This window comes from Dermacentor silvarum, chromosome 7 (assembly GCF_013339745.2).
Source record: "Dermacentor silvarum isolate Dsil-2018 chromosome 7, BIME_Dsil_1.4, whole genome shotgun sequence".
Lineage (NCBI taxonomy): Eukaryota > Metazoa > Arthropoda > Arachnida > Ixodida > Ixodidae > Dermacentor > Dermacentor silvarum.
This window is the reverse complement of record NC_051160.1, coordinates 25470797-25497642: the sequence shown is the minus strand read 5'-3', so window position 1 is coordinate 25497642 and position 26846 is coordinate 25470797. Positions and strand designations below refer to the sequence as shown.

The window sequence follows — 26846 nt, the reverse complement described above, 5'->3', positions numbered from 1 at the left end:
ATCACCAAGAAGCTGCGTGGGCAAGAAATGACTTTAACAGAATGGCGAACGATTGTTGACAAAGCTTTGATTAGGAAACATGGCTCACTATTGGAGTCAGTCATGTTGTCAGCCATGTTTTCAGACAATGGAGTATCCGCTTTAGCAGCGACTGGCATGTGACAGCTTCATTATAGATAAGCATAAAATAGCAGCTTTATTAGCATCAACGACATGGATTGGTCTAATCAGTAAATTCTAAGAAGCTTCAAATAGCGCAGCCGACGAAGCACAAAAGAAGGCCTAGGAGCCACAGCCTGTGTCATCACTTCGTTCTGTGTCTAGACCGCTCACTTAGTTTTTTCATTGTTTTGTTTGCGCGGATACAAAAAAAGGTCGTGTTAGGATTATTTGTGTATCTGTAGCCTAAATTTGCAAGACAAATAAACACCTCAATTCTATAACAGTTCTATAACAAAAAGAAAACACCCGGTTCTGTTTATCTAGGGGATGGCAACGGTTCTCACCTGTAGTACTCGAAGAACCTGTGGCTCCTCCAGTAGAGCCACCAAAGCCTGAAACAGAAAGAAAATATGAAATTGCCTTTGTGCTGCTCATATTTTGCGTAATAAAACATGTCAGTGAAGGAGTGTAAGTTGAAATACACAGCCATGCAAGAGAAAGTATTAAAAAATTGAACTCACAAAAAGACTAAAAACAGCCTAGGAATATTTGAACACGACTAGTAAATATGAAAAAAAAAAAGAAATTGAAAGAAGTCAAGAAAAGCTAATAAAAGGTGTACAGAATTGTAGGTTGTAGTGACATCGCTTGAGATGAGAGATAAACAAAAAGACCAGTTTAGTTTGACATGGACGATGTTTCAGGATAGACTATCCTATGTGTAGTAAAATGACAATAACAAAATATTTCATGTTCGCTATTTGTAAAAACAAAGGAGCTGAACTTACAATTTCCGCGTAATACTTTCGATATGCGCCAAGATTAGCCGGTGCACATTTTTCGTACGTGTTTTTCTTGAAATAGAATATCAGGATTGTTTGTAGAAGCAGCGGCAGCCGTACTCACCTGAGCTACTCGCAGATCCCGAGGCTCCTCCGGCAGAGCCACCGTGGCCTGGAACCCCAAAAAAGAAATTGTTAGCTGCAGACACAGCACGAGTTCGTCAAGCATCCGTTGATTCAGGTGTTTTGGATTAGTTGGTCGGCACTAAAATGTTAGAGCATTTGTTTTGACACTTCGATTGCGATGAAATCACAATTTGTGTAAGCGCAGGACGTAGGCGAAATGATCGGGAACAGTGGCGACAGCGCTTGTCGTAAAGGGGAAGTGGCTATATAGGCTGAACACGATGTCGACTGCGCCAGAGCAATAACCATCAGATTCATTGGTTTAAATATAAGAAAAAAGGCATCACGTTCAGGCACTTATACTTAGATGTGATATTTAGTGCATGATGCTGATAAGATTAGCGTAGCTTGTACTGGAGGCGCAATGCTAAAGAGACAGTAGAGCTGATGGGCACCTAGCTAGTCCTGGCTTGTGGGCTAGGCTAATCACTACCAAGTCATTCCCAGCATTTTCCGGAATTTATTGATTATTGATCGATTAGCTATTGATAGGCTATAGATTTGGTTGTCGATAACTGACTAAGCGTAAATAGTCCCAACCATTCCTAGCTACACGTAGCCAGGCTCAGCTTCGCTAGTTCACAGGGGTATGTGCCACTGCACTTGGACCCTTTCTGCACTGCCGCTAGGAATGGCCCACATTTTACAGCGTAAGCTGTTATGGGCTCATTCTAATAGCCGTTTCTGGTCGCGATGCTGCCGCCGCCACCCCGTAACCGCTATCGCCGGAAATGCGAAAAAAAGTACCCGCTCTCCGCCGGGATTGAACCCAGGCTGGCTGCGTGGGAGTCGGATACTTTACAACTGAGCCACGTAAGCGCTTGCTATCGGCGTCAGAAAAAGGCCCTATAAACGCGCCCTGGGCAACGCGCGCAGGCGCAGACGACCCGAGCCTCTGCCAGTATGGTGGCGCCATCCAGTTAACGTGCCTGCAGCCGCCGCGTGCGACGAGATGCGATTCAGACGAGGCGCGCAATCAACGGTGCGCCACGTATTCTGGGTACCTCTTCGGTACACGTTATGGCGTCTCCTCGCAAGGTACTAACCGCTGCTGAAGGAGCGAATCGTAGAGCTACGTGCGCGGCTACAACCAGGCATCATCGGGCTCAGCAGACTGCTGTGCAGAGAGCATTACAAGCCGCAGCTCGCCGTCGACGCCGGGCGGACAGTTCAGATCGTTCTTGTCAAAACGAGGCGAAGAGACTTTGTCGCGAAGACCCTGGTGTAGCTTGGTGCCGAAATTGGAGCTACTCTTGAGCCGCTCAGCCAGCTTACGCTGTGACTGTGCTGCGTGTGCCGTGCAGGCCTATGACATTTTGGATTCAGCAGACACATTACGTACGCCCGGCTTAAACAACTCCGCTGTTAATACCATAGTGCTGAAACTCATTTTAGAATGCGAGCTTATTTTTCCTCTTAGGTACAAGCGCTTGGTTTTTAAAATTTTTTCATGCTCTGTTCATTCAAGCGTATAAATATTCACTCAGAAACTCTGCTGGGAGTTGTCTAAGTATGCGTAAGTATTGTATCGCTTGCTCATCTCCACGCAGGCCGCTGTCATTATCAATGTTATGAAATTTGATCCGACCAGTATAAGCCTTTATCAACCCTTATCGGTTGAGAAAGGTCGCAGCAAAGCGAAATTGGTCGCAGCACATGTGGCTGGTACCCACAAGTCGTAACCAGTTGTTTACTGATATCCCTGAAAATTATGCGACCGGCGCATTTTAGTAGTACGAACCTAGCAATCTGAAACTTTCAGAATAACAAATAGGCTTGAGAAGAATCTTGAAAGACGGCGCAACGCGTGGTGGAACACGAACTGACGGGTGTCACTTTATGAGACGTATGGTATGGACGCGACATGAAACGGGTGCAGCTGATACTATAGTTGTCACTAAAACGGTAACACAGAGAACAGATTCAGAGTAACAGAACGGGTGCCGAGTGAAGCGATATACGCGGTCAGTTATAGCAATGGATTAGGTGGTGTAATGTGATCAGGTGATTCGCTAGTGTAGGATGGAGTCGAATGACGCAAGAAAGCTGCAAACGGAGATCACTGGGGAGAGGCTCTCGCTATACAGTCGACATAGAAGAGGTGAGTGATGATCATTATGCCTATTGCGTTGAGGTTGACCTTAGAGTTGTATGCAACTTCCCAATGCACACCTTCCCCAAATTGTAATGCACACCTGCCCAATATTTCACAGCTACATTGATTAAAACAAGTAATTATTCTTCGCAATTTTAAAGCGCCACTACATCTACTCACCGGCACTACCTGAGGCTCCCGACCATGATCCGTCCGCGCCGCCAGAGCCGACAGCGCCGCCAGAGCCACCAAGGACACCTGCGCCGAAGCCTTCAATAAAAATAAAAATAAACGAATAAAGACTTGATCACATACGCTATACAGAAGGCATCTTAGGTTTAGCACATTGCTGCACTCAACCGGAACAAAGAAAATGTTTTAGTGGCAAAATACTGCCGGTACATAGTATTGATTCTAATGAGCTTATGCCCGACTGGTGCAATTACGTGACAGAGGTGCGGACGGTATAGCGATAGCTTTAGAAAGAAACTAGAAGGCTGCTATGGTGGTTCATGAGGGAGTGCATTGCGGCACACAGGCAGCCTCGGCAGGCCTAGGGTGACGAACAATGAGAAAAAAAAGTAATATTTTACTCATTTTGTTACTATTAGTGCCGAATTTATTCATCGAGTATACGATCTTTCATTTGCATCTAGGCGAGCAAGTTTTCGAGCGACGTTCATTAGAACTAATGGGCAATATGCGTTTCATAAAAGTCGTGGCAACCACACTCACCTGAACCACCCGATGTAGCCGACAGTGATCCGCCAGTGCCAACCGCACCGCCGTATCCACTACCACCATAACCTGATTCAAGGAAAAAAAAAAAAAAGAGGTGATCTGTTGCTTACGCCGGAAACACGAATACGTGCTCTTTAGCGAACACTGAACGGACACGGAAGTGATCTCGATGCGCAAGAGAGAGAGAGAAAAACCAAATACAGGAGCAGGTGACGTCACAGTGTTTAGCCAATTTTCTGACCTCATCTGTCCACTCTTGTGCCTGCAGCGGTGCGATAAAGTAAGGAGTGGCTCTTGTTCGTGCATTCTGAGCCTTTGCAGAATCGTATGTTGGGCCTCTTTCTCGCTCGTACCCTTCACACATCGCGAATAGGATCAAATTTCGGGATTCGTTGTCGGCCGCAGGCGTGCTAGATACATTTAAGCTCGGTGAATGCAGATGTGTTTTCTGCGCCATAGCACAATGTTTTTCAAATGCGTGCGAACTGGGTACTGTGGTGCTGTGACGAAAATAGTCAACAATCCTGGTTGATAAATTAATCGTTTTGGAGCTGCCTCGGGTCATCATCATCATCAGCCTCGGGTAGTGTCCTCTTAAATCATTTTCATTTGAGTCGTTTATAACAAGTGTGGAGTAGAAATTACCAAGAAGCTGCGTGGGCAAAAATCACTAACAGAATGGCAAACGATTGTTGACAGAGCTTTGATTAGGAAACATGGCTCAATGTTGGAGTAAGTCATGTTGTCAGCCATGTTTTCAGACAATTTAATATCCGCTTTAGCAGCGACGGTCGTGTGGTAGCTTCATTATAGATAAGAATAAAATAGCAGCTTTATTATCATCAACGACATGGATTGCATGGTATTATCAGTTAATTCTAAGAAGCTTCAAGTAGCGCAGCCAACTAAGTACAAAACAAGGCGTGGGAGCCACAGCGCGTGTCGTCACTTTGTTCTGTGTCTAGACCGCTCACTTAGTTTTTTCATTGTTTTGTTTGCGCGGATACGAAAAAGGTGGTGTTAGGATTATTTGTGTATCTGTAGCCTAACTTTGCAAGACAAATAAACGCCTCAATTCTATAACACTTCAATAACCAAAAGAGAGCACCCGGTTCTCTTTATCTAGGGGATGGCAACAGTTCTCACCTGTAGTACTCGATGAACCTGTGGCTCTTTCAGTAGAGCCACTATAGCCTGAAACAGGAACAAAATATGAAACTGCCTGTCTGCTGCTCATTTTGTGCGTAATAAAACATGTCAGTTAAGGAGTGTAAGTTGAAATATAGAGCCATGCAAGAGAAACTATTAAAAAAATTCAGATTATGTAAACGCTAATAACAGCCTAAGGAAATTTGAACAAGGCTAGTAAATATTTTGAAAAAATAACGAAATTTAAAGAACTCAAGGAAAGCTAATAAAAGGTGTAGAGGATTGTAGGTTGTAGCGACATCACTTGAGATGAGAGATAAACAAAAAGACGAGTTTAGTTTGATATGGACGATGTTTCAGGATAGACTACCCCGTGTGTAGTGAAATGACGATAACAAAATATTTAATGTTCGCTATTTGTAAAAGCAAAGTCCCTTAACTTATAATTTCTGCGTACGGCTTTCGATCTGCACCAGCAATCACCTGTGCATATTTTTCGTACATGTTTTTCTTGGAAGTAAAAATCAGGACTGTTCTTGAAAGCAGCGCCAGCCGTACTCACCTGAGCTACTCGCAGATCCCGAGCCTCCTCCGGAAGAGCCGCCGTAGCCTGAAACAGCAAAAAAAGAAACTGTTAGCTACACACATGGCACGAGTTCGTCGAGTATACGTTCGTTCAGGTGTTTGGGACAAGTCGGTCGGCGCTATAATGTCCGAGCATGTGGTTTGCCACTTTGATAGTGAAGAACTCACCAGAATTTGTCTAATCACCGGACGTAGGCGAAATAATCGGGAACGGTATCGATAGCGCTTGTCGTTAAGGGGAAGTGGGTATGGAGGCTGAACAAGGCGCCGATTGCGCCGGAGCGATAACCATCAGATTAACTGGTGGACTAAATATCAGAAAAACTCGCTGTTTCGCCTGAAAGGCGAAGCATCGATTGCGATAGCAAATTAGTGAAGAGCTATACGAAGCAAGGATAGTACTTTAATGGGTCGATCGAAGTTGTACACATTAGCTTGCTAACTAAATAGACAAGCACAGTGTCACGCACGCACAGGTAAACATGAACACATGTCGCTCGATGACCGCCGAAACTCGCTGTGAAAACGCTGGAGTGAGAAAGCGCGCCAGCAGCAGCGGGCAAATTGGCCTTCGCGCGCGCTTCAACGCGAACTAAACGTCGAAAGCAAAGCGCATACAAAGCTACCAGCACTCGCCGCTTGCACTTTGTCCCCATCGTACATCGCTTTGAAGATGAGGCCCGCGCAGGCGCGCACTTCGCTCACATCGCAGATTGTTTTCAAGGTACGGCGCCCGCGCGGCCGCGCTGTGAGCAGCAGCCGACGGCGCAGAACGCACCCTCCGCCTCCCTCTCCCTCTCCGTCACCTCGTCCCCGTGCCTCGCACGCTAAAGAAGACCGCGCGCTTCCGGTCTGCCTTCCTTCCCCGCGTGTACTATATTAGAGAGTTTTAGAATAGGGGCCCCAAAAATTTGGGGCCCCAAAAAGCTTTGCGGGTATTAGCGTTGGGGCATGCAGGAATGAATAGATTTAGAATAGGGCTTTGCGTTTGCGAATGGTGTCTTGCACTTGAAGCGCCACTACGGTGCCAAAGAAAAACTAGTATAAATGTGAAAATAAACTATGCCATTTTTTAAGAGCAATTTTGACTTTTGTGTTCTTGCATTGAATTACAATTTAGAGGTTATCCTATTACGAGCAAGCGCTTACCTTAAATAACCAACTTTACGCGCCTTCACCAGCCAAGCTAATCCATATTAGGCCTGAAACGCCACAATCGAATTCCGAGTCAGCGGCGTCTAATGAATCAATCTTCATTACACACGTTAGTTGAAAGAAAGCGATAACCGCAGTCACTTCTCCTAGCTTACGAACTTCACGCGTTACCACGAATCAAGCTGCAGTTTGGTGCTCGGTTAGAACCGTCGCTTTGATGGGCGCTGCCATGTTTGTTGACGCAAAGCTTTTGGGGCAACTTTTGGGACTCCCGCGAAATCAGTGAAATAGCATGCCCGACGCAAAACCCAAACGCAGTTCGCGTCTCACGCATGCGCAGAGAGCAGCGCGCGTTGCGCCGTTGTACCGTAGAGTGAACAATGTGTGAGGTTTCTGGCCATTCAACCGTAGGCTGCTCGAATGGTCTTTTTGAACTGACTTCTTGGGCTCGTAATGGCTGGCTTGGCTCTGAGGTAACGCTATCTGGTGTCAGCAGATGTTCACGAAATGAAGCCTCAAGGCAAAATCGACACTTTTCAACCTGCCTCAGATTTCGTGACAATTTTTCAGCATTACCATATAAGATTACTGACCTAAACAACACTCAAAAACTATTCTTGCCAAAGTAATGACGTTCTACTCAACTACACTGACAACACAATCAATATGTAAGTATGTGGCAGGCGTATACCCACTTGACGTACCAGTCATGCCCGGGAGTCTTACACCACCGCCGGTGCTTAAACTGCCACTGATGGAACCATGTCCAGAACCTATAACCAGAAAAGAGACGGAGCATTCAGCTTGAAATATTGCACCAAGAAAGTGGGTCGTTCAAAGTATAAGGTTCAGTTCCGTGTACGACGCACAGTATAATATGGCTGCGTTCCGCACTATGTCTGTCAAGCATTAGCAGGAAGACGAAAAAAAAAATATATATGCATCACCCTTTATTGGGGTTTCATTGTCACCGCCTTCATTCGCAAACGGATGAACTATACACTGCAAAAGGTGACGTCGCCTTCTCTAGCGCTTGTCATCACTCTATATTCACTTACAGGAAAGTGATAATGTAGTGAACACATGCTGCTCCTAGTGTTATCTATCAAGTATCGCAAGTTGAACCTCTCGTACGCTTCATTTGTTTTTTATGTTGACATCTCTGGCAGCTGCGCTAGACTCTCTGGCTTTGGTTTGACTAAATATAATCCATGTTGGTACAACCTAACGGCGGTGTCTTGCTATTTTTGAAGCACCACGAATGTATTGTGAAGGATTTGTTTTAGAGTTACCGCATATTCCACATTATAGTGGTGCAGTTGAATGCCGCGGGAACTTCTGAAGGAATAATGTAATGCTTGGAACAGCGTGAAGTCTTATTTTTTTTCCTACTTGTCGTGTTTCTTAGATTTCGTAATGGCGCAATGCCAGAGAAAAACTGGCGCCTTTTGCTGAGCGCGGAGGAAAGCGTATGAGCAGCTCCGTTGTCCCGTTGAACCATAGAATGAGCAAATGAACAATGTGTGAAGTTTCTGGGAATTCAAGCGTAGGCTGCTCGAATGGTCTTTTTAACATGAATTCATCTGCTCGTAATAGCTAGCTTGGCTCTGAGGTAACGCTATCTGGTGTCAGCAGCTGTACACGAAATGAAGCCTCAAGGCAAAAGCAAGACTTTTCAAGCTGCTTAAGATTTCGTGACAGTTGTTCAGCATTACCATTTAAGGTTACTGACATAAACAACATTCAAAAGCTATTGTTGCCAAAGTAGTGACATTCTACTCAACTATACTGGCAACACGACCAATATGTAAGTATGTGGCAGGCGTATACCTACTTGAAGTACCAGTCATGCCCGGGAGTCTTACACTGCCGCCGGTGCTCGAACTGCCACTGAAGGAACCGTATCCAAAACCTATAACCAGAAAAGAGAGAGAGGGTGCAGCTTGAAATATTGCACTAAGTAGTGGGTCGCTTAAGGTTCGAGTTCCGTGTAATACGCACAGTAAAATGGTTGCGTTCTGCTCTGTGTCAGTTGCGAAAAGCATTTGTGGGAAGACGAAAACCAAAATATATGCATCACCGTTTTTTGGTTGTTCACTGTCACCACTTTCATTCGCAAGAGGATCAAATATACACTGCAAAAGGTGACGTGATCTTCTCTAGCGCTTCTCTTCACCCTATTCACTTAGTGATCGTGTAGTGACCGCATTAGTGTAGTGACCGCATGCTGCTCCTTATGGTATCTATCAACTATCGCAAGTTTCACCTGTTGTACGCTTGATATGTTATTTAGGTTCACATCTCAGGCAGCTGCGCCACGCTCTCTGGCTTTGGTTTTGCTAAATATAGTCCACGTCGGTGCAACCTAACGGCGGTGTCTTGCTATGTTTGAAGCACTACGAATGTATTGTGAAGGATTTGTTAGCGCATATTCGGCATTATGGTGGTGGAGTTGAATGGCATGTGAACCTCTAAAGGAATAATGGCATGCTTGGAACAGCGTGAGGTCTTTATTTTTTTCTGCTTGTGACACAACAACGCGATGAACACCCACATAGCCCATGCCCACAGGGCAGGTGCTATGACATCTTGCTGCAAAGCACGACGGGACTGATGAGAACCTCCAACGTGGCGGGCCTGTAAGCGTACGCATTTCTCTGTGACATATGCGCCCCCATTAGTGTTCAATTATCCCCCCCCCCTACCCCCCCGCCCCCAATCTCCGGATGTGCCCACAAACCGGTCTGTGCACCATTACTGGGCAGTTTATACTACTATATTACGACAGCAATTAGATGGACACTCGATTAGCGGAGGCGCCTCAGCTGTGCTTTCACGGCATCGACAGCCCACGCGCAGCCTACGGGTCGCGTTTTCGAACCTCTCTATCTAGGCGCCGGAGAAGCGCCGCGGCGCGTTTGGCTGCAAAACGACAAGCCGTGCGGACGCACCCTCACGCACAGACAATTGGCCACTGCATGCAGCGTAGCCAGGGCAGCGTTCTGCCTTCCGATGCTGGCCCGAATTTGTGCGCACAAACACTGCTGTCCCTGTCGTGCATATGCGGACAGCACACACATGTGCATACAGATGTGTGAGCGAGACGGACGTAATTTACTTCAAGCTACAAATGATGACGGCTTCCCATCTGTTTCAATTCGTGCACCATTACGGTGACTACCAGCATACTAGTCTGTACAGGAGCTTACTGATATCTCTGGAATAAAATGCAATAAGTGCTTTCTAGTTTTAGCGATGTACTTGTCTGAATCTTCTATAAACATGAAGGAGTAGGAGAATAATCAATTAGTTTTGTTAGAAAATACACGGGTTCTGCTGATACTCTAGTCGACACTAATACGAAGCGTCGGGTAGGGTAATGGATAGCAGAGATGTAATGTAAGCGTACGGGCTACTAGTGAAGCGGTACACGGTCGAGCATGGCGAAGGATCCGCTGGTGTGATTCCATCAGGATATTCACGCGTACAGGGCAGAGTCAATTGTTGCAAGAGAGGGATGAGTGGGGATAGCTGGGGTGAGGCCTTCACTTTGCAGTGCACTTTCACTTGGCCTTTTGGCGGAACGCCTTATGGTGGCGCTGGAGGCGTCAGCGCCACCAAAGCCGCCTGCGTCGTAGCCTTCAAGCAAAAATGAACAAATAAAGACTCGATCGCATACGCTCTCAAGGACGCATCTTAGGTAAAACACTTTAATGCGCTCAGCAGGGAAGCAAAACTATTTTAGCCGCAAACATAATGGGAATACATAGCATTGATACTTTTGACTGGTGCAATCACGTGACAGAGGCGCGGGACTATGATGGTGATAGCTCTTGAGAGAAACTAGAAGGTTGCTATGACAGGTTCTTGACGGCACGCTTTACGGCACACAGGCCACCTCGGCGGGCTCAGGGGGATAAGCAATGAGAATAAAGTTATGTTGTTGTTCGTTTCGTTACTATTTGTGCCGAATGAATTCACTAAGTTTACGACCTTTCATTTGCATCTAGGCGCGCAAGTTTTGGAGCGACGTTCCTTAGAACTGGCAATATAGCCTTCGTTAATGTCGTGGCATCCGCACTCACCTGAACCACCCGATGTAGCCGACAGTGATCCGCCAGTGCCAACCGCACCGTCGTAGCCACTACCGCCATAACCTGATTCAAGGTAAAAAAGAAAAAAAGAACGGATGTGTTGCTGATGCCGGACACATGAATGCCTGCTCTTTAGCACACATGTGCACACTGAACCCGGACAGAGTAGTCATAAAGGTGCTGCATTTTATAAGCTGTAGAGGCAAATAAGAGACTGACACCAGCAATACCATTAAGTCAGAGAATCGTGGGTTTAGGCGAAAACGCTTAATAGGCACAAGAACATTGCTATGGTCGTTTCTGATGCGATGAATTCCATTAAGTGTGTATACGGTAATTAGAATGAGAAACAAATGTACCTTAGTTTCATAGTTTCAGAAAAATGTGGTGTTATGAATGATTTTAAAAAGATGCTGGCTCTCCCGTAATCGAGAGTAGATGTAGGCACGAAATGGCTACCATATGGCGTTTTTCGCTTCCTCTGGTGCCACCGCCTTCAACCACTTTTCTTCTTCCATCAATGCGTCTGGCGGACGGTCGCATTCAAAAGAGCACAGGCAATCATGTCTCAGAGCCCAAAGATGTATAGTGCCCTGGATCTGCCTTTTGAACGTCGTTATTGGAAATGAGAAATGAAGCTTCAGCGTACTAGAAGGTAGATCTTCAGTGATATTGTGACCAAACATTAAAAGAAAATCGGATACAATAGTTTTTTAACTTGTTTGGGCAGTAACTAACGTATGTAATGCGGTCCTGTACAAAGGACTGTGGGCCAGAGACCAAATTTTCTTGACTTTCGTCTGGTTGCCCGGATGATCCCGTTTTGTTCTCCGAACGATGCCTGGATGTTCTCGCTTGAGTGCCCGAATAACGGCTCCGGCTTTTGGCTCAAGGTCATTTGAAGGTCTCCGACAGCGGGAGCTAAAAGCATTTCATGCTCAATACGGGATGTAGTAATTGTACCCCCCCCCCCCCCCCCCCCCGAACGCTACTTCGTAAAGCATTACTGATTCACTCAGAGTAAGGGCATTCGTTTAAAAACGCGCGCAGCCGGCATTAAGGGGACCAAACAAACAAACCTGACCCATCGTGCCGACAAACTCTGCGTCCGTAAGGTACGTATACGGGAGCACGGATGTACACAGAGCAGGAAAGGTGAGTAAATCGGTCATTAAGCACGCAGCAGAAGTGCCGACCAAGTAGACAGGGCACCCTGAGAAAGGCTAAGAATATTTTCGCGTTAGCAACGCAGGCGCTGCATGTAATCAAGAACTGTAAGCGGCGGCATTGCATTACACTGTTTTACTGATTACGGATCCGCAGCTTTTTTTTTTATTGCGATAGCAATTATATGGACACTCAAAAGCAGATTTCTGCCGTCGGCGTCGCCGTCGCCGTCGGCGTCGCCGTCGCCGTCGCCGTCGCCGTCGCCGTCGCCGTGAGGTTCCGTATGACGTCATTTGGAGATGAAATCGTCGCCGCGCGCCGCCGAACGCTGTATGTGCGAGTGAAAGGGCGCGAGGGACGCGCGCTTTCACAGGGAGTGAACGCACGGCTGGTGGTAAGTGGTTCTTGAGGGAAAGGGAAAGGTTGGCGCTATCTTCTGCAGCCCTTGAGGGAGCACGGCTCAGCGCCAACACGGCTGAGAACAAACGCGCGTTCTGCGCCGTGCTCGCTTAAGCGCTGCAGAAGTAGGCGTCTCTTTTCTCCTTTACAATGACCATATATGTAGAGCAAACGCGCCTTCTTCAGACGCGCGAGAGTCCGTGGGGGAAGGAAGGGAGCCGACGTTTAGCTGCGGCACCAAGTGGCTATTTATATCAGAGGCTCCAGCAACAGTTACCAACGCCGCACGCATTTTGAGCTAACGCGGGCAAAACGCCGATGGCGTCGACAACAGTTCTGCGTGTTGTTGCTACCAAAGCCGCTCACCTTACTTCGTATGACATTGCTCTGTTGCTATCGCATTCATTGCTTCGCCCTTAGGGCGAAACTGTGACATTTTTTTTATGTGCGCAGCAATCAATAACAGCGGCAGCTTTTTTATTGCGATAGCAATTATATGGACACTCAAAAGCAGATTTCTGCCGTCGGCGTCGCCGTCGCCGCGAGGTTCCGTATGACGTCATTTGGAGAAGAAATCGTCGCCGCGCGCCGAACGCTGTATGTGCGAGTGAAAGGGCGCGAGGGGCGCGTCTTTCACGGGGAGTGAACGCACGGCGAAGAACAAACGCGCGTTCTGCGCCGTGCTCGCTTAGATAAGTGGTTCTTGAGGGAAAGGGAAAGGTTGGCGCTATCTTCTGCAGCCCTTGAGGGAGCACGGCTCAGCGCCAACGGGGAGGGGTAAGTGGGAGCGAAAGAAGGGATAGAGTGGAGTCGCCATGGCTGGGCGAAGCAAAACCGGCAGGCATAGGCGGCACGTATCAGGCCGAGATGGAAGGCCTTGGTGTGCTGCAGAGTCTGCAGGGGTGTTGTGCCAGGCCGGTCAGGCGCGCCGTGCTCGCTTAAGGGCTGCAGAAGTAGGCGTCTCTGTTCTCCTTCACAATCACCATGTATGTAGAGACAACGCGCCTTCTTCCGACGAGCGAGAGGCCGTGGGGGAGGGGGAGGGAAGGGAGGCGACGTTTAGCTGCGGCACGCAGGGCCTATTTATATCAGAGGCTCCGGCAACAGTCATCAATGCCGCACGCATTTTGAGCGAACGCGGGCAAAACGCCGATGGCGTCGACAACAGTTCTGCGTATTGCCGATGCTGCTGCATGTCCAAGTTTATACAGCTGATAAAGCTAATATCATTACTCCGTATAGCTCTCTACAAGTTTGCTATCGCAATTGATGCTTCGCCTTTCAGGTGAAACTGCGACAACTTTTTGCTACTTCGTGTGCTGGAACGAGGCTAGTGCTACCTGGGTAAAAAAATGTGCCTAATGGGAGGATTGCAAGCATAATTTTTAAAAGATTCAAGTAGCGCAGCAGACAAAGCGCCAAAGAAGGCGTAGGAGCCACAGCGTTGTGTTTTCACGTTGTCGTAAGTGCTGTGTCTGTAACGCTCATTTAGTTCTTTCATTATTTTGTTTGCGCGCACATGAGAAAGGTGGCGTTATGATTATTTTAGTACATGTAGCCTACATTTGCAAGACAAATACAAACGCCTCAATTCTATAACAGTTCTATAACAAAAAGAAAACACCCGGTTCTGTTTATCTAGGGGATGGCAACGGTTCTCACCTGTAGTACTCGAAGAATCTGTGGCTCCTCCAGTAGAGCCAGTATTGCCTGAAACTGAAACAAATTATGAAAATTTCTCTGTCCTGCGCATAGTGCGCGTAATAAACGATGTCACTGAAGGAGTGTAGGTTGAAATCTGCAGTCAAGCGATAGAAAGAACTATAAAAACGAATACAAATTATAAGAAGGCTAGCATGAGGCTAACGAAGTTTGAAGAATTCTAGTCGATATAAAAAGTTTTCAAATAAATTAAGGAGAGCTAATCAAAGGTGTACAGAACTGAGGGATGCAGCGACGGCGCTTCAGATGATAAACAAAACGGCCAGTTTAGTTTGACATGGACCATGCTTCAGGAATAACTATACCGTGTGCAGCAGAAACAACAATACAATATTTCACGTTCGTTAGTTGTAAAAACAAAAGCGCTTAACACAATTTCCGCGTACGACTTTCGATCTGCGCCAGTATTAGCATGAGGACATTTTTCATACGTGTTCTTCTTGGAAGAAAATATCCGGACTGTTCTTGTAAACAGCGGCCGCCTGAGCTACTCACCTGAGTCACCTGAGCTACTCGCAGATCCCGAGGCTCCTCCGGCAGAGCTACCGTAGCCTGTAGCAGCAAAAAAGAAATTGTTAGCGGCACACAAGGCACGAGTTCGTCGAGTGTAAGTTCAATTCAGGTGTTTGGGACAAGTCGGTCGGCGCTAAAATGTCAGAGCATGTGGTTTGTCACTTTGATAGACAAGAAATCACAAGAATTTGTGTAAACGCAGAAGGCACGTAAAATAATTGGGAACAGTAGCAATAGAGCTTGTCGTAACGGGGAGTCGAAGTGGCTATGGAGGCTGAACAAAACGCTGACTGCACCGGAGCGATAACCATCATATTAACTGGTTGACGAAATATCAGAAAAAGGCACGATGTTCAGGCACTCATATTGAGATGTGATACTTAAAGCGTGATGCTGCTAAATGTCATAGTGTTGAAACTCATTTTAGAATGCGAGCTTTCTTTTCATCGCGGGTACAATTTTGTCCCTTTTCAAAATTTTTCATGCTCTGCTCATTCAAGTGTATAAACATTATTCGTAATTAACGTAACAGCATATTGGTACGCTCACCAGACCCTGAGGCACCAGGCAGTGTTCCAGTAAGCCTGCCAGAGAGACCGAAGCCTTGAGCTGAAATAAAGGAGGAAAAAAAAGTGAATATGTTGAAAATTCTGCCCCGAAATGTGGCTTTAGATTATGATGTTTGCTTAAGTCTCTAACAATGAAAGCGACCACGCTGATAAGGGCGTGGCGTCGTAGTAAGGATCACGTGATCAGTGACCGCCACGCCCCAGGCCTGCAGCGGGGAGAGGGAAACAATTCCCTGCTGTAATGCACGTCTGTACAGCACAAAAAGCTTGGACCTAGCTAAAAAAACATCAGGACAAACGCTAGAGTTCCAACTACTTAATTTACTATTAGAATTTACTTCTAAATTTAGTCGTTGAAAGTGTAGCATTTGTCCTTTTCGTTTTTTATCTCTGGCTGAGCTTCTCGCACCAGTAAACATGCATTTAAACGAAACCAAACTAGCCCTAGGGTATTATTCTGACTATGTCATGAAATTGCGCATGACAGCAGAATGAACGTGGATCTCCGGTTGCTCTGGTGCATGCGAGGTAATCAAAATGTTTTGGTCCAGACCGCAATAGTCATGTTTCTTAGTTCTCGGAATGGCGCAATGGCAGATAAAAACTTGTGCCTTTTGCTCATCTCGGAGCGAAGCATGAGCAGCGCGCTTGGCCCCGTTGTACCGTATAGAGTGAACAATGTGTAATGTTTCTGGGAACTCAAGCCTATGCTGCTCGAATTGTCTTTTCGACTTGATTGCATCTGCTCGTATCAGCAGCCTTAGCTCTGAGATAACGCAATCTGGTGTCAGCCGCTGTACACGAAATGAAGCCTCAATACAAAAGCAATACTTTTCGACATGCCTCAGATTTCTTGAGAGATGTTCGGCATTACCATTTAAGATTACTGACTTAAAACACCTCCAAAAGCTATTGTTGCCAAAGCAATGACGTTCTACTCAACAATACTGGCAACACGACCAATATGTAAGTATGTGGCAGGCGTATACCTACTTGAAGTACCAGTGACGCCCGGTAGTCTTACACTACCGCCGGTGCTCAAACTGCCACTGAGGGAACCGTATCCAGAACCTAAAACCAGATAAGAGAGGGAGCATGCAGCTTGAAGTATTGCATTAATTAGTGGATCGCTTAAGGTATAAGGTTCAGTTCCGTGTAATACGCACAGTAAAATGGTTGGGTTCTGCTCTGTGTATGCATTATATGGACACTCGATGCGCGGAGGCACCGCCGCCCTACTGTCACGGTATCTACAGCGCACATGGAGCCTACGGATCGAGTTTTCAAACCTCTCTATTTGGACGCCGGTGATGCACCGCATGTGTGGCTGCAAACACGGCGAAGCCGCGTGCGGGCACCCTAATAATCATATCAACTGGCTCTGCAGGGTAGCCATGGCAGCGTTCTGCCTTCCAATGCTGGCACGAGCTTTGTGCGCACAAACACTACTGTTCCTGCCGTGCAAATATGGACAGCACGCAGTGGTGCATACAGCTGTCTGAACGAAACGAACGGAATGCACTTCAAGCTACAAATTATATCGGGCACCATTGAGGTCACCAACAGCAGCATACAAGCGATGAACAGTACCCTACCGATATCTGTGAGAACAAAATGCAATAAGTGCATTCGAGCAGTACCAGCGTACTTGTCTGAAGCTTCTAGAAACATGAAGGAGTTTGTGAAGAATCAGTTGGGTTCCTTAGAAAATACACGGGTTCTGCTGATACTCTAGTCGACACTAATACGAAGCGTAAGGTAGGTGACGTAATGAATAGCAGAGATATAAAGTAAGCGAACGGGCTTTTAGGGAAGCGATACACAGTCTAGCATGGCGAATGATTAGCTGGTGTGATGCCATCAGGAGATGCGCGCATGCAGGATAGAGTCAATTGTTGCAAGAGAGGGATGAGTGGGGATAACTGGGTTGCGGATGAAGGAGATATCATGCTTGAAAAGCTTGCAGCCGTTTATACGCAATGCCTCACAACTTCATGTGTACCAGAGAGCTGGAAGAACGCCAACATTATACTAATCCATAAGAAGGGAGACGTTAAAGAACTGAAGAATTATAGACCCATTAGCTCGCTTTCAGTATTGTATAATACATTCATCAAGATAATTTCCAATAGAATCAGGGCTTAACACTTGACTTGACCAAGAGAACAGGCTGGCTTCAGGAAGGGATATTCTACGACGGATCATATCCATGTCATAAATCAGATTACCGAGAAATCTGCGGAGTACAATCAACCTCCCTACATGGCTTTCATAGATTATGAAAAGGCATTTGATTCAGTAGAGATACCAGCAGTCATAGAGGCATTGCGTAATCAAGGAGTACAGGGGGCATACGTGAATATCTTAGCAAACATCTACAAAGATTCCACAGCTACCTTGGTTTTTCACAAGAAAAGTAGAAAGTTACCTATCAAGAAAGGGGTCAGGCAAGGAGACACAATCTCTCCAATGCTATTCACTGCATGCTTACAAGAAGTATTCAAGCTCTTAGACTGGGAATGCTTAGGAGTGAGGATCAACGGCGAATATCTCAGGAACCTTCGGTTTGCAGAGGACATTGTCCTATTTAGCAACAATGGAGACGAATTACAACAATTGATTGAGGACCTTAATCAAGAAAGTGTAAGAATTGGGTTGAAGATGAAAATGCAGAAGACAAAGATAATGTTCAATAGCCTGGCAAGGGAACAAGAATTCAGGATCGCCAGTCAGCCTCTAGAGTCTTTAAAGGAGTACGTTTATCTAGGTCAATTAGTCACAGGGGACCCTGATCACGAGAAAGAAATTTACAGAAGAATAAAATTGGATTGGAGTGCATACGGCAGGCATTACCAAATCCTGACTGGGAGCTTACCACTGTCGTTCAAAAGAAAAGTGTACAATCATTACATTCTACCGGTGCTAACACAGGGGGCAGAAACTTGGAGGTTAACAAAGAAGGTCGAGAACAAGTTAAGGACCGCACAAAGAGCGATGGAACGAAAAATCTTAGGACTAACGTTAACAGACAGGAAGAGAGCGGTGTGGATCAGAGAACAAACAGGGATAGCCGATATTCTAGTTGACATTAAGCGAAAGAAATGGAGCTGGGCAGGCCATGTAATGCGTAGGATGGATAACCGGTGGACCATTAGGGTTACAGAATGGATACCAAGAGAAGGGAAGCGCAGTCGAGGTCGGCAGAAAACCAGATGGGATGATGAAGTTAGGAAATTTGCAGGCGCAAGTTGGAATACGCTAGCGCAAGACAGGGGTAATTGGAGATCGCAGGGAGAGGCCTTCGTCCTACAGTGGACATAAAAATATAGGCTGCTGCTGCTGCTGCTGATGATGATGAACTGGGGTGCGGCCTTCGCTATGCAGTGCACTTGCACTTGGCCTTTTAGCGGTGCGCCTTTGGTGGCGCTGAAGGCGCCAGCACCGCCAAAGCCGCCTGCGTCATAACCTTCAAGAAAAAATAAACGAATAAAGACTCGATCGCATATGCTCTGAAGGAGGCATCTTAGGTAAAACACTTTGGTGCACTCAGCAGGAAAACAAAACTGTATTAGCCGCAAAGATACTGGGAACACATAGCACTGATTCTAATAAGCTTAGGCCTGACTGGTGCAATTACGTGACAGAGGCGCGGACTATGATGGTGATCGCTCTTGAGAGAAACTAGAAGGCTGCTATGACGGTTCTTGAAGGCATGCATTACGGCACACAGGCCACCCCGGTGGGCTTAGGGGGACGAACAATGAGAAATGAAGCAATATTTTTGTTCGTTTTGTTACTATTAGAGCCGAATATATTAATCGGGTATACCGCCTTTCCTTTGCATCTAGGCGCGCAAGTTTTGTAGCGACGTTCATTAGAACTGGCAATATAGGCTTCGTTAAAGTCGTGGCAACCGCACTCACCTGAACCTCCCGAAGTAGCCGACAGCGATCCGCCAGTGCCAACCGCACCACCGTAGCCACTACCGCCATAACCTGATTCGAGCAAAAATAGAAAAAGCTGATGTGTTGCTGATGCCGGAAACATGAATGCGTGCTCTTTAGCGTAGATGCGCACACTGAACAGGCTCAGAATAGTCATAAAGCTGCGGCATTTAATAAGTTGTAGAAACGAATAACAAACTGACACCTGTAATACCATTAACCCACAAGAAAATTTCTATGGTCGTTTCTGATAAAATGAATTCCATAAAGTGTGTGTATACGGTAATTAGAATGAGGAACAAATGTACCTTAGTTTCATAGCTTCAGAAAGATGTGTTAAGAATCATTTTAGAAGTATGTTGGCTCTCCCGTAATCCATAAAAATTATGTTATGAGGTTTTACGTGCCAGAACCACGATCTGATTATGAGGCACGCCGTAGTGGGGGACTCCGGAAATTTGAACCACCTGGGGTTCTTTAACGTGCACTTAAGTCTAAGTACACGGGTGTTTCCGCATTTCGCCCCCATCAAAATGCGGCCCCCGGGCCGGGATTCGATCCCGCGACCTCGTGCTCAGCAGCCCAACACCATAGCCAATGAGCAACCCCGGCGGGTACACGTAATCGATAGTAGATGTACGCATAAAATGGCTACCATATATATGGCGTCTTTTGCTACCTCTGGTTCCACCGCCTTCAACCACTTTTCTTCATCCAACAGTGCGTCTGGCGGACGCTGGCGTTCAAAAGAGCACAGGCAACCCTGTCTCATTGCCCTGTATCTGCCTTTTGAACGTCGCTATTGCAAATGAGAAATAATGATTCGGCGTACTATAAGGTACCACTTGAGGGATATTATGAACAAATATTAAAAGGAAATTGGAAGCTCTATTTTTTCAACTTGATTGGTCAATAACTAGCGTATGTAATGTGGTCCTGTACAAAGGGTTGGGGGCCAGAGACCTCATTTTCTTCACTTTTGACTGGTTTCCCGGAGGATATTGTTTTGTTCTCGCAACGATGCCTGGATAATGGCTCGGGCTTTCGGCTCAAGGTCACATGAAGGTCGCCAACAGGGGGAGTTAAAAGATTTCATGCGTAATATGAGATTTATTAACTTGTATTTGAACGCTTCTTCTTAAAGCATTATTTATTCACTCAGAGTAAGGGCGTTCGTTTAAAAAAGCGCGCAGCCGGCATTAAGGGGAAAAACAGACAAACAACCCTGACGCATCGTGCAGACGAACTCTGCGTCCGTAAGGTATACGGAAGAGCGGATGTACACAGAGCAGCAAAGGTGGGTACATCGGGCATAAAGTACGCAGCAGAAGTGCCGAACAAGTTGACAGGGCACCCACAGAAATGTTAACAATTTCGCCTTTGTGATGGCAGGCGCTGTACGTAATCAAGAACTATAAGCGGCGACATTGCATTGCAGTTTTTATTGCGATAGCAATTATATGGACACTCAAAAGCAGATTTCTGCCGTCGGCGTCGCCGTCGCCGTCGCCGTCGCCGTCGCCGTGAGGTTCCGTATGACGTCATTTGGAGATGAAATCGTCGCCGCGCGCCGAACGCTGTATGTGCGAGTGAAAGGGCGCGAGGGGCGCGTCTTTCACGGGGAGTGAACGCACGGCGGAGAACAAACGCGCGTTCTGCGCCGTGCTCGCTTAAGGGCTGCAGAAGTAGGCGTCTCTTTTCTCCTTTACAATCACCATATATGTAGAGCAAACGCGCCTTCTTCGGACGAGCGAGAGGCCGTGGGGGAGGGGGAGGGAAGGGAGGCGACGTTTAGCTGCGGCACCAAGTGCCTATTTATATCAGAGGCTCCAGCAACAGTCACCAACGCCGCACGCATTTTGAGCTAACGCGGGCAAAACGCCGATGGCGTCGACAACAGTTCTGCGTGTTGTTGCTACCAAAGCCGCTCACCTTACTTCGTATGACATTGCTGTGTTGCTATCGCATTAATTGCTTCGCCCTTAGGGCGAAACTGTGACATTTTTTACCGATTACCCATCCGCAGCTTCTTCTCTGTTTGTGTACGCAGCAATCAATACCAGCGGTAGCTTTCTTTTTGTACTTCGTGTGCTAGAACGAGCCTAGTGCTACCTGGGTAAAAAAAAAAAAAAAAAAAAAAAGCCGGCAGATTCCACGCCCTGTGGGAATCGATGTTCTGCGAAGCAGTGTGCGGGGAGCCTACCAAGTTAACGAAACGACCATGAGAGCCCCAAGACGTAGGCGGCTCTTTCATGACCTACATGACACGCATGTCATGACATTCAAGTCACGAGGCCCCAGGAGTGCCTTTAGAGGCACCTAAGAGACCTTAAGGCAAAAGCCTTAGTCATGCTCATGACTATGGCTTCGACCATCAAACTTTAGCCGTTTCCTTCACTTAGTACCACATATGAACCCATTCCATTGGTTTTTGAGTGTTAAGCGTTTTTCGCTGAGTCATGCTCGTTATTATATCTTCTACCATGATCCTTAAGTGTTTCCTTCACTTAGTGCCCACGTCCGAACTCATTCCAGTGGGTTTTGAGTGTTAATATTTTTTCGCAGTCTTTGTCATTTTTGCTGAGTCATGCTCATGACTTGTACCAGCATCCTTTAGTGTTTCCTTGAATTAGTACCCACGTCCGCAACCATTTCAGTGGTTTTTGAGCGTTGATCTTTTTCGCTGAGTCATTGTCATGACTTACATGACACGTATTTCATGACATTTATGTCAAGACCTATCACTTATGTTCGTCGTACACTCCTGTCATACTATACCAATTTTGGTGCCTACTAAGTTAACGATATGACCATGAGAGCACAAAGACGTAGGCAGCTGTTTCATGGCCTACACGACACGGATGTTATGACATTCATGCCATGAAATATCACTTATGTTCGTCATATACTGTTGTCATAGTATGCCATTATTAGTACATACCAAGTTAACGAAACGACCATGAGAGCACAAAGACGTAAACGGCGAGATAGATAGATAGATAGATAGATAGATAGATAGATAGATAGATAGATAGATAGATAGATAGATAGATAGATAGATAGATAGATAGATACTGCTAAAGTAGCAAATGTTCGCCAAGAAATGCTTCGCATTAAAAGTATGCCTAATGGGAAGATTGAAAGCATAATGTTAAATAGTAGCGCAGCCGACGAATCCCCGAAGAAGGCGTAGGCGCCAGAGCGTTGTGTTTTCACGTTGTCGTAAGTGCTGTGTCTGCAACGCTCATTTCGTTCTTTCATTATTTTATTCGCGCGCATATGAGAAGCGTGGTGTTAGAATTATTTTAGTACATGTGTCCTACATTTTCAAACAAGTACAAACGCCTCAATTCTCTAACAGTTCTATAACAAAAAGAAAACACTCGGTTCTGTTTATCTAGGGGATGACAACGGTGCTCACCTGTAGTACTCGAAGAATCTGTGGCTCCTCCAGTAGAGCCACTATCGCCTGAAACCAAAACAAATTATGAAAATTTCTCTGTCCTGCGCGTAGTGCGCGTAATAAAACATGTCACTCAATGAGTGTAAGTTGAAATCTGCAGCCAAGCGATAGAAAGTACCAAAACAAATATACAAATTATAAGAAGGCTAGCGTGAGGCTAACAAAGTTCGAAGAATTCTAGACAATATGAAAAGTTTTCAAATAAATTAAGGAGGGCTTATCAAAGGTGTACAGAACTGAGGGTTGCAGCGACGGCGCTTGAGATGAGAGTTAAACAAAACCCCCAGTTTAGTTTGACATGAACCATGCTTCAGGAAAGACTATACCGTGTGCAGTAGAAACAACAATACAAGAATATTTCACGTTCGCTAGTTGTAAAAACAAAGGCGCTTAACACAATTTCCGCGCACGATTTTCGATCTGCGCCAGTATTAGCATGAGCACATTTTTCCTACGCGTTCTTCTTGGAAGAAAATATCCGGACTGTTCTTGTAAACAGCGGCAGCCTGAGCTACTCACCTGAGTCACCTGAGCTACTCGCAGATCCCGAGGCTCCTCCGGCAGAGCCACCGTAGCCTGGAACGGCAAAAAAGAAATTGTCAGTGGCACACGTGGCACGAGTTTGTCTAGTGCAAGTTCAATTCAGGTGTTTGGGATAAGTCGGTCGGCGTTAAAATGTCAGAGCATGTCGTTTGTGACTTTGATAGACATGAAATCACAAGAATTTGTGTAAACGCAGGAGGCACGTAAAATAATTGGGAACAGTAGCAATAGAGCTTGTCGTAACGTGGAGAATCGAAGTGGCTATGGAGGCTGAACAAGACGCTGACTGCACCGGAGCGATAACCATCATATTAACTGGTTGACGAAATATCAGAAAAAGGCACTGATGTTCAGGCACTCATATTGAGATGTGATATTTAAAGCGTGATGCTGCTAAATGTCATAGTGTTGAAACTCATTTTAAGAATGCGAGCTTTCTTTTCATCGCAGGTACAAGCGTTTTGTTTTTAAAATTTTCATGCTCTGCTCATTCAAGTGTATAAACATTATTTGTAATTATCCGTAACAGTATATTGGTACACTCACGAGACCCTGAGGCACCAGTCAGTGTTCCAGTAAGCCTGCCGGAGAGACCGGAAGCCTTGAGCTGAAATAAAGGAGAAAAAAAAATGAATATGCCGCAAATTCTGCCCCGAAATGTGGCTTTAGATAATGATGTTTGCTAAAGTCTCTAAGAATGAAAACGACCACGCTGATGAGGGCGTGGCGTCGTAGTTAGGATCACGTGATCAGTGACATCCGCGTCCCCTGAAGCGGGTAGAGGGAAACGATTCCCTGTCGTAATGCATGTCTGCTAGCCAAAAAAGCTTGGACGTAGCTAAAACATGAGGACAAACGATAGACTTCCTACTAAATTTACAATGGGAATTTACTTGTAAGTTTAGTAGATTGAACTGTAGCGTTTGTCTTCTTCGCTTTTTACCTGTGTCTGAGCGAGTCGCGCCAGTAAAGATGCATTTAAACAAAAACCAACTAGCCAAGGTTATTATATTTTACTCTGTTATGAAATCGCACATGGAAGCAGGGTGAACGCGGATCTCCTGTTGTTCTGGTGCACATGAGGTAATCAAAATGTTTTGGTCCAGACACAATAGTCATGTTTCTTAGTTATCGTAATGGCGCAATGGCAGAGAAAAACTGGAGCCTTTTGCTGAGCGCGGAGGGAAGCATGTGAGCAGCGAACGTTGTCCCGTTGTACCATAGAGTGATCAATGTTCGAGATTTCTGGGCGTTTAAGCGTAAGCAACTCGAATGGTCTTTTCGACTTGACTCCATCTGCTCGTAATAGATGGTCTGGCTCTGCGTTAAGGCTAGCTGGTGTCAGCAGCTGTACACGAAATGAAACCTCAAGGCAAAAGCTAGACTTTTCAACCTGCCTCAGATTTCGTGACAGTTGTTCAGCATTAGCATTTAAGATTACTGACTTAAACAACATTCAAAAGCAATTTTTGCCAAAGAAATGACGTTCTACTCAACTATACTAACAACACGATCAATACGTAAGTATTTGGCAGGCGTATACCTACATGAAGTACCAGTCAAGCCCGGGAGTCTCACACTACCGCCGGTGCTTGAACTGCCACTGATGGAACCGTATCTAGAACCTAAAACCAGAAAAGAGAGAGAGGGTGCAACTTGAAATATTGCACTAAATAGTGGGTCTCTTAAGGTATAAGGTCCAGTTCCGTGTACTACGCACAGTAAAATGGTTGCATTGTGATCTTAGTGTCAGTTGCGAAAAGCATTTGTGGGAAGACGAAAAACAAAATATATGCATCACCGTTTATTGGTTCTTCACTGTCACCATTTTCATTGGCAAGGGGATCAAATATACACTGCAAAAGGTGACGTCATCTTCTCTAGCGCTTCTCATCACCCTATTCACTTACAGCAAGGGGCAGTGTAGTGACCGCATGCTGCTCCTAAAGGTATCTATCGAGTATCGCAAGTTTCACCTCTAGTACGCATTCTATGTTATTTAGGTTCACGTCACAGGTACCTGCGCTACTCTCTCTGGCTTTGGTTTGGGTAAATATAGTCCACGTCGGTGCATCCCAACGGCGGTGCCTTGCTATGTTCGAAGCACTACGAATGTATTGTGAAGGATTTGTTTCAGAGTTAGCGCATATTCGACATTATGGTGGTGGAGTTGAATGCCGTGTGAGTTTCTAAAGGAATAATGGCATGCTTGGAACAGCGTGAGGTCTTCATTTTTTTTTGCTACTTGTGACACAACAACGCAATAAACACCCACTGAGATGTGGCAGGGGCTATGATAGCTTTCAGTAAAACACGACCGGGACTGATGGAAACCTCTAACGTGGCGGGCCTGTAAGCATACGCATTCATCTGTGACGTTAATGCGCCAGGAACCCGCAAAATTCTTGTTCTACCAACACGTTTGGCAAAAGGCAACGTAAGATATGCGTCCGCATTTGTGTGCCAATATATTATAAGATTATATATTAGATTATATTACGACAGCAATTATATGGACACTCGATACGCGAAGGCGCCGCAGCCGTCCTGTCACGGTACATACAGCTCACGTGCAGCCGGCGGGTCGAGTTTTCGAACCTCTCTGTCTAGACATCAGAGATGCGCCGCATGTGTGGCTGCAAAAACGGTGAAGCCGTGTGGAGGCACCCTAATTCTAATATCAACTGGCTCTGCGGTGTAGCCAGGGCAGCGTTCTGCCTTCTGATGTTGGCACGAGCTTTGTGCGCACAAACACTACTGTTCCTGCCGTGCAACTATGGACAGCACGCAGTGGTGCATACAGCTGTCTGAACGAAAAACAAAAACAAAAACGGAATGCACTTGAAGCTACAAATTATTTCGTGCACCATTGAAGTCACCAGCAGCATACTAGCGATCAACAGTAGCTTACCGATATCTGTGAGAACAAAATGCAATAAGTGCACTCTAGCAGTACTAATATACTTGTCCGAAGCTTCTAGAAAGATGAAGGAGTTTGAGAAGAATCAATTAGATTTGTCGGAAAATACGCGGGTTCTGCTTATAGTCTAGATGATACCAATACAAAGCGTTGGATAGAGGATGTAGGTAATCGATAGGAGAAGTATAATGTAATCGGAACAGGCTCCTAGTGAAACAATACACGACCGAGCATGGCAAGCGATTAGCTGGTGTGATGCCATCAGGAAATTTGCATGTACAGGATAGAGTCAATTGTTGCAAGGGAGGGATAAGTGGGATAACTGGGGTGAGAGCTTGATATATGCAGTGCACTTGCAAAAAGCTTATAAGCGCTTGACGTCTGCGTCGGTCAGAATTAATTTACGGTTTCTGTTGTCATGTCCACCTGTGCAATTATAAGCTATATATTTGAAAGCTGCATTACATGAACCATGTAATCCTTGTTGGCATGTTTAGAGCGGGGCTATAGATCCACTCACCTGCACCAGCCAAGGAACCGAATCCTGATCCGCCAACGCCGCCGGCGCCGTAGCCTTAAAGAGAAAAGACCAAAACTTGACCTCAAACAGTATGAATAACGCATTTTAATTATAGCAATTTGGTGGACTCAACAGGA

General features: G+C 45.9%; 1 protein-coding gene across 33 annotated transcripts in view; it reads right to left on the bottom strand.

The window, feature by feature from the left end:
- LOC119457755 (uncharacterized) overlaps nt 1-26846 on the bottom strand; it is an 81581-nt gene that overhangs the window by 19702 nt on the left and 35033 nt on the right. For 2 of the 33 annotated variants that reach the window (XM_049670416.1, XM_049670421.1), the window contains exons 22-31: nt 26710-26763; nt 24826-24894; nt 23255-23302; nt 22685-22732; nt 19243-19314; nt 16313-16390; nt 15294-15359; nt 14742-14789; nt 5131-5160; nt 507-524 (exon numbers count right to left, since the gene is read on the bottom strand). In XM_049670416.1, the coding sequence (XP_049526373.1) occupies nt 507-524; nt 5131-5160; nt 14742-14789; nt 15294-15359; nt 16313-16390; nt 19243-19314; nt 22685-22732; nt 23255-23302; nt 24826-24894; nt 26710-26763 (531 nt within the window). Of the gene's footprint in view, nt 1-506; nt 555-3960; nt 4033-5112; nt 5161-5677; nt 5726-7559; nt 7629-8689; nt 8768-10940; nt 11013-14177; nt 14226-14741; nt 14790-15293; nt 15360-16312; nt 16391-19242; nt 19315-22684; nt 22733-23254; nt 23303-24816; nt 24895-26709; nt 26764-26846 lie in introns of all 33 variants that reach the window. The other 31 variants (XM_049670415.1, XM_049670420.1, XM_049670417.1 and 28 more) reach the window with 27 other exon arrangements.